This window comes from Alligator sinensis, unplaced genomic scaffold (assembly GCF_000455745.1).
Source record: "Alligator sinensis unplaced genomic scaffold, ASM45574v1 scaffold138_1, whole genome shotgun sequence".
Lineage (NCBI taxonomy): Eukaryota > Metazoa > Chordata > Crocodylia > Alligatoridae > Alligator > Alligator sinensis.
In genome coordinates this window covers 2726078-2734018 of record NW_005841862.1, presented here as the reverse complement: position 1 = coordinate 2734018, position 7941 = coordinate 2726078, and the positions used below count along the sequence as shown (strand labels likewise).

The 7941-nt window shown below is 43.5% G+C and overlaps 1 protein-coding gene across 2 annotated transcripts in view; it reads right to left on the bottom strand.

The window, feature by feature from the left end:
• Nucleotides 1–701: 701 nt before the first annotated feature.
• The window catches only part of EHD3 (EH domain containing 3), a 37754-nt gene continuing 30514 nt past the window's right edge, over nucleotides 702–7941 (bottom strand). The window contains exons 4-6 of one of the 2 annotated variants that reach the window (XM_014524995.2): nucleotides 5055–5468; nucleotides 4389–4552; nucleotides 702–2783 (exon numbers count right to left, since the gene is read on the bottom strand). In XM_014524995.2, the coding sequence (XP_014380481.1) occupies nucleotides 2256–2783; nucleotides 4389–4552; nucleotides 5055–5468 (1106 nt within the window). In that variant the 3' untranslated portion in view covers nucleotides 702–2255. Of the gene's footprint in view, nucleotides 2784–4388; nucleotides 4557–5054; nucleotides 5469–7941 lie in introns of both variants that reach the window. The other variant, XM_006016550.3, reaches the window with a different exon arrangement.

Genomic DNA, 7941 nt, shown 5'->3' with positions numbered 1-7941 from the left:
TCAGAACTGATACTATTTGGAAGAGAATGGACTCAGTTAGTAAAGAGCCTCTTTATCTTTTAATGGTGGTTGCATTTTTAGTGTCCACTTCACAAGGCTGGCCCCCTCTCTGTGATCACGTCATCCAGCACAACCACTAAATGCAAAATCTGTTCCACCTTGGTGCTCAGTCACATATTTGACAACATTACACCACCACTCAGTTTGCCTCTCTCCGGTGCCGAGGTGAAAAACTACATCAGGGTCAGAGCAAGAGTTTGAGAGGGAGCTGGAAAATATGGTTTCGTGCAGTTCAGATCTTGATGAACAGATGGGGTTTCTGGCAAAGGCTAGGAGAAAGGAAAGTACTTGCTTCTACTGCAGTTGAGGGCAAAAGTAACCAAGAAAAGTTCCTAGTGACCTAAATAGGAGTAGTTTTGATTTTAACTTCAGATGAATGCAGTTTTAATAAATAGGAAGTGCCATTCCAAATGACACCAGTGAAATTAAAATAGGGGTTTATGATTAGAGTCCTAGAAACAGCAAGAGATTTTAATGCAGGTATTTAACCGATCATCCTCCAATAGGAGACCAAATAAGATTGACCTATATATAAAATCAGTAGAAGGTGCCTGGGATGCAGTGCTTTGTGTTGTGCTCACATGCAGAGAGACAGTGAAAGCCATCAATATTTCATTCTGCAATGTCAAAGAGAAGGAAAAGGAAATAGATCTGTCTTTAATAATGTTTTAGGACCAGGGTACAAAAAACAAACAAAAAAAAAGGTAATGCTTTTTTTTTTTTTTTTTTAAAAAGACAAGTGATTAATGAACTGCCATCAGCACATCCTACATACATGGAATATAGTTTTCTATATAGTATGAACACAGAGATCTAAAATAAGTTATACTTATCTTGGTTTTTTCCATCACAGTAGGAGCTCAGCATATCTATAAAGTGACAACAAGAATAGGAACCATACCCAGACCCAAACAAGAAAAAAAGGTAAGAGGTTAGGGGAGGAAACAAATCTGAAATTGAGGAATTTTTGCTGAACTACACACCCAGGAAAAACAGAAATTCTATAGAGAATGAAGTAAAACACTGAACATTTTTCTTGGCTCAAGACAGATTCTAGATAGGATAAAGATTAATCATTTGGGAAATGCGCAAGGGATATTGCTCACAAGCACACATTCTCTCAGTAACAGACCATTCATCTGAGAGTGTGGGGTTACATTTAAGATAAGAACACAGGCATGTAGTATGCACTATACATACTTCTGCAATGAAAGGGAAACTGGTCACTTTACAGGCAGGAGAAAGGTTATCCATGCCCAATAAGCTCATCCCCATGTATTGTGTGTGGGTGGTGAAGCCAAGGAAATTCCTCCCTTCTGGAGAATCTGATATCTGCCTCTTAAAAAGATTCAAACTAATGTAGGGAATACCTTTGTCCTGTCCTCTCAAGTTTTCCTTTTGGCTATATTAGTATTTGCTTAGTCATGCCCTGAGAGTAAGACTCCCACTGGAGTCCATGGGAGAGAGGTGCTCAGTAGTTCTAAAGACTTTTCCCACCAGTAACTGGAGAATTCTAGCTGTCACATTCAGATCAAGATTCCTAAAGCACCTATATATTTGGGTAAGTTCTGATCTGCTCTTTTGGTTCAGCCCATCAGAGAGACAGGGACTACTTGTAAAACTCAGATCTAGAAGCAGGTTGAAGTTTTAGACATCTGCATTGGTCATGGGTGCTTGTATCTGGAGATTTGGCATTGGCTCACTTAATTATGAAGTGCCATTTTCTTTGATCCACAGCTTGGGGACCTGTATGTGGCTTCTCCTTTACTAACAGGAATTTTGCAAATCCTAGAACATGGCAGAGACCAATTCAAACACCACAAGAAACAGATGAAGGTCAGGAACGGCTGGAGATTATCCTCTGAATGTTTGTGCCTAATCCAACCCAGTCTTGGAAGACAACCCATTTAGTTCTTCCCTCTACCCAGATTCACCAGCTTCTTCCACTACCTCTTTCCTTTCCTTCATCTGTATAAAACTACACATTAGGAAGCAAGGATATGGACACAGGAAGAGTTAATTGCATATCATCATGAGAAAGGGTTGAGCTTTTGTTTTACTTTAGGTTTTCCTTTATACATGAACAACATTATAAATCCAAAGGTGATTTCACATCTAGCAGTATAATTTAAGTAAACTTTGTGTCTCTGGACCTCCCTTTTTCCCCCTCCCCTCTTGCTCTGGTAACCTCTCCTTCACTCTGTTAGTTTTCTCTTGGAAGGAGGGAGGAGATGGGAGGGAAGCTCATTCGGGAGCTCATGACCCTCCAACTTGACCTTTATGAGATGATTGGCCAAGGCAAACTCTTCATCATCCAGCATCCCGTCCTTGTCGATGTCAGCCAGTTTCCATATCTTGCCCAGCACAGTGTTAGGCAGCTTGGACCTCACCATCTCCTTCTTGGCATTGGCCCCAGTGATTTTACCATCAACAGGTGAGAGAGTGTAAAAGATCTCATCATACATGGGCTTGTCCCTGGCTACCACCCATTCTGCATCATCGATTCCTTCTCCTGCTCCTTCCCCATAGCCATGTCCAAATGGACCATGCAAGGTGCCTTCAAAGGCTCCTCCCTTCACCATCTGGACAGGTCTTTGGGACTCTTCCTGGCGTACCAGCACCATGAGCTGTGCAATGTCATTTGCCAGCATGTCTTCCACTGTCTCTAGAAGTTTGCTTTTCAGCGGCTGGAACTTGCTGAAGTCTTGAGCCTGCAGCTGGTCCTTAAAGAAGAACAATAACATCAGTGAGCATGAATGCAACTTAGCCTTGGCATGCAGAACAGAAAGGGACACAGTAACAGCACTCTATAGACCGCATCTCTGCCATAGACTTCAAACTGTTCAGCACATGTTTACCCATGAGCCACCACACATCACAACACTGCTTTTGCCACATGCTCTAGACTTGTATCCCTGATGCTCCGTGGTCCAAAAAGGGAGGTCAGAGCTTTTTACTGATATGGTAGTAGCTTTCACCCTCACAAGCCACAGGTCTCCCAGACATAAAACGACAATGGTATTTTATGGCATCTACTATGGAGTGCACTATTCCCTGCTACCGTGTGAAAATAGGTTGCTCTCCTCTCATCTTGAAGTGTATTATTCCACAGTACCAAAAAACAAAATAAAAGCAAAAGACACCAACAGAAATTCAGCCTACCTCACAGTTTCAGAAACAACTGTAGTGTTACCGTATTTCAGCAGCAAGCCTTTTGCACACATTGCTAACTTAGAGTACCTAGGGGTACCTATTGATTTCATTCTCTCTTCTATAAATTAGGGCACGAGCTGCTTACCCACATGGATAAGGCAGGAATATTCCCACACTGCACAAGGGACTGAGTACCTAGTTGGATGGGACTGCGGTCTCTCCACTAGGATTCTGGTCTTAGTCTTACCTGGTATGACAGAGTGCCTAATTTTCCACAGCAAGTAAAAAGTCTTTAGAGCAAGTATTACAACTTCACCCTCTACTGAGCAGGTGATTAACCTACAGCCTCTACTTATTAAAAGTGTCCATTTACAGCAAAGAGAAAGTGGCATAACATTCACATCTTAATAGCTAATGAACTTGAACTTCTAAAAGGTCCACTCTACAAGGCCATGCTCTCAAGGACTTGAAACCTGCTGTGCTCTTAAAAAGAGAAGGAACTCCTCCTATCTGCCCTGTGGATATCTGTTAATGACTTCAACAGTGCAGTAATTGGAAACAGGCTGCCTGGATGGAAGCCAATGCTGGATCTGTTCATATCACTGCCTGTTAGCATATTCAAGACCCTGATCCAATGCTGGTCTGTCGACTTAAAATGGACATTACATCAGGTCCTCTGGGTGTAGCACAGCAAATGTGCTTCTCTTTTTTTGAGAAAGAGAGAGACACACTTCATGTCAGCTTTCTGGCTCATAATCTTTTTTTTCCTTGCAAAGAAAGTGTGAAGGAAGAGTGCAAAGGTTTAGCCTCTAGGGTATGTGGGCAAGAACTGCCCTTGTTTTACAAGAGATTGTTGGAGATGTTACATGTACTGATGAGGCAGTGAAAGTTGTAAACCCAAGGCCTAGAATAAGTGACACAAGGAGCTAAATAACTAGTATAGAGAGGTTGTGTCAGACTCCAGAAGTGAAGGCATTTTCCATCTGCCATTGCAGGAGTTTTGATGTCCAGATACAGCCCAGACAGAATACAACAGAATGTTTGCATCTGTATTACTAGTATCCCTTCACACTTGCAGCAGCACAAGTTGAGCATTGTTTTTGACCTACTCACAGCTGCTGTAGTGCTCTTGCCTTCATTGTTCAGTGCTCTAGCCTGGTTCATCTTGTGCTTACCTGCATCTTTCTCAGGTTTGGGAAATCTCCTGGTGAGATCTGGTGCTCCCGTTCAATCCGGGCATAAATCTCCCCCAAATTGTTCACAAGCTCCTTCTTTTTGTTGTCTTTACCAAACACCGAGGGCATTTCCTTCTTTAGGGAGCTAATGATGTAGGCATGGACCTGAGGGGCATCCCAAGAGACAGAAATAGGAAGAGTGTTAGCAGGATTATCTAAGCCTTACTGTCAATAGATGGTACACATACATCTACAGTTAAATGCAAAATATTTTTTTCTATTTTTCCTTTCTATTCCTTAGAACAGTTATTTCTCCCTACCCATCTTTGCCGATTACCGCTGCAGTATAAATACATGCCATTTTCATTTGTGCACCGATTGATCTGCTACAGTGAGGAATGGTAAATATTTAGACTTATAACCCTTAGGTGTACTTGGAGATATATTGGTAATATTGTTGATGGTTTTGTTTCATTCTATGCCTCCACAGGATCACAGGGATGAGGATCACCTGGGCATTATTTTTCATCATGGGCTGGCAATGAACATACCAACATCCAGCAGAACATAATGTGCAGTGGATATGAGCCACCAGCTCAGAGAGGTGGAACGGCCAAGACCTGTCCTCCACCTACTAAACGCTACAAAAACCCCCAAGGCTACCCCCCTGGGCTAGCCGTGCACGCTTGATGAGATCATTCAGCTTTCGCAGGGCTGCATTGCGGGGTAAGCTTTGAATATCCCTGAACAGGTCCTGCTCCTCTGCTTCAAACAGCTTGCGGTTGTCAGGGATGAGCAGCGGGTGGGACCAGAAGGAGCCAATATAGACCCTGATCACCTCCGGTGTGTTGACAATTTTCCCCAGGGACCACATGAGGGCACCATACACCCGCATCAACTGCTGGGTCTCAATTTGGTCAGCCTTGTTGAGCACCACCCTCATCTTGTCCTCATGGTTCTTCAGGGCCTTGATGACCTCTGAGAACTCATCCGAAATGTCCAGCTTGTGGGCGTCAAAGAGGAGAATGATGCGGTCGACCCGCTCTGCAAACCACTCCAAGACAGCTGCAAAGTCATAGCCTGTAGGGGGTGGAAGAACAGAGATACACATGGGAAGAGGGGAAGGCATTTACTTTGCATTAAAGGTTACTGCACAGCAAACTGGTTTAGGCCAGTGTCTACACATGCAGGCATTACAAGTGCAGTAATGCTGTGGACCGACTTAGGACTAAAGTTCAAGTCAGTCCACAGCGTTACTGCACAGTGAGGCATCTACATGTGAGATACTGTGCAGTAACTGAATTGGGCAAAAGTTTGATACCTGCATCATGCAGGTATCAAAACTTACACCCAAGTCAGTGTAAGTCATCATATTTACTGTGTAGACACTACTTGTACTATGCAGTAATTTCAGTTACTGTGCAGCAACTAAGCGTGTACCCACTGAGGCCAAACTGGCAGAGGGCTAGTATTGCACTACAGGTTGAACAGACTTACTGGTGTACACTAAAATCCAGTTAAACAGGATGCTAGAAAAATCATCATTTGCCTCTTCTCCACAAACCTGGACCTCAACACTTGTGCTTCCCCCAGACACTAACACTGTTGTAAGTAAAGACATGACTAGTTTCTCTTACAGACAGTAGTCATCTCTGGACAAGATACAGGTGGAGCACCCTGACCAAGCTTAAAACCCACACATACAAACTGCCATGTTCAGAATACAACCTGGAGTAGCCCTGCATGTAGCAACCAGACAAGCAAGTCTAGCCTCTTAATTGCTTTCCATTAGCGTAACTTACACAAGCTTGTGTGCAGAGTAATTACAGCACCTGTGGCCAGGCTACTTGAAACATTTCTCCCTCCTAGTTAATAACAGTGTATTTTCATGTCTTGCATAGCCCCATGGAACTATCTTTGGCCTATGGCATGTATAACAAAGGCCACTAATGATGGGTTTTACATGAGATGCATCATAGGATGACGTATGCCAAACATTCAAAGTACCATAGATTTCATATCTTTCAAGTGTACTTTAAGATCAGATTTATTAGTAATTCCATGGATGTACCAAAGTTCACACACACCAGAGTTCAGAAGAGTCATGTCCAGGTCGATTCTTGGCCTCTCCTCTGAACACTTCACTTTGTGAAACATTAGCATGGAAAATATAAATACAAATTTTCTTCTCCTGACCATCTGGGATGCCTCTGTTTGCTCACAAGTCTCATGGGAAGTAAGCAAACAACACAGCTGAAGAACACCCACTCATGCTACCATTAGGTCACTTTTTGTGCTGCACAGCATACTGACTAGCTGTTGGCCTCAACTTGCTATAATCTTTTAGGAGAAACTCCGATGCTCTTACTGCCTCCCCCACCATATAAAGCAGCTTCCATTCCCCCTGGGGGAGAGCGAGAGAGATTAGGACCCAGCAGATGCTATTTTCAGTTAAGTCTATTTAAATCAGTTTTTGGCTTTTTCCCCCCCTCCCAAAGAAGAGAGAGATGATTACTTTCTCTCTCTTTTTTGTGCTTGTACAATACCTTAAGAGAAGGAAGCATACCCTACTGCTTCAAAAAAAACTTGCAGATACAGAAGGCAAGGACACCTGGGCACCGTTTCTGGTTTTGCACCAACTGTCTGTGACAGTAAGCAAATCTAGAGCAGTGGTTCTCAACCTTTTTTGTACCAGCACCCATTTGTAAACATTAGCAGCCAGTCCCAACCCAGTGCCCCTTGCTCCTGGCCTGCTTCTCCCCACCTTCCACAGGGTAGGCCCCCTCCCCTCCAACCTGGAACTCTGCCAGCCTGCAAGGGATAAGCCACTGTTTCCCTGCTTTCCTCCTTTAGAGGAGAATCCATTTTTAAAGTTTGTTTGCAACCCTTTCCTACATTCTTGCAACCCAGTTTTGGGTTGCGACCCATGGGTTGAGAGAATGCTGATCTAGAGCAGAGCTGACTAACAAAAATCACCTAGCTTGCAGAGCCAAACCTGGCCAGCAGGGTTGACCACATAATCCCAAAGTTTGGAGGCATGGCAAGTGGTAGCAGTATCAACTGCTTTTCCACCTGGAACCATAAGTAAGGCAAGTACAGTATGCCCATTCCAACCAGCTTGCCCTGCAGGCGTGGGGGGTATTGGAAGTCAAAGAACAAGGCATTATACAGATTTTTTTTTTTTTTTTTGTTAAAAGAAAGCCCCCCAACCAAACAAAAACAAAACTACTGCCAGGCAGCCAACTTGCTGATTGGGGATCATTTTGCTTGGATAGGTTGATGCATTCAATTCAATTACAGCAAGTGGTCACAAGTTTCACCAACTGGGTCAAGAAGACACATACCTGAATTTTAATACCCCTTGCTTCTCCCTGCCCTTCTCTTCAGGCCAAAGAAGAGAGTGAATACATATACTACAAGACATACTTGTGGTCCTCCGATAGTCTTAAAATAGAGTCATCCAGAAGCAAACAATGCCACATTTCCCAGGTAGAAGAACACGGCTACATTTTAAGTCCCCAATTTAACATTCCCCCCCCCCCCCCCCCCACCC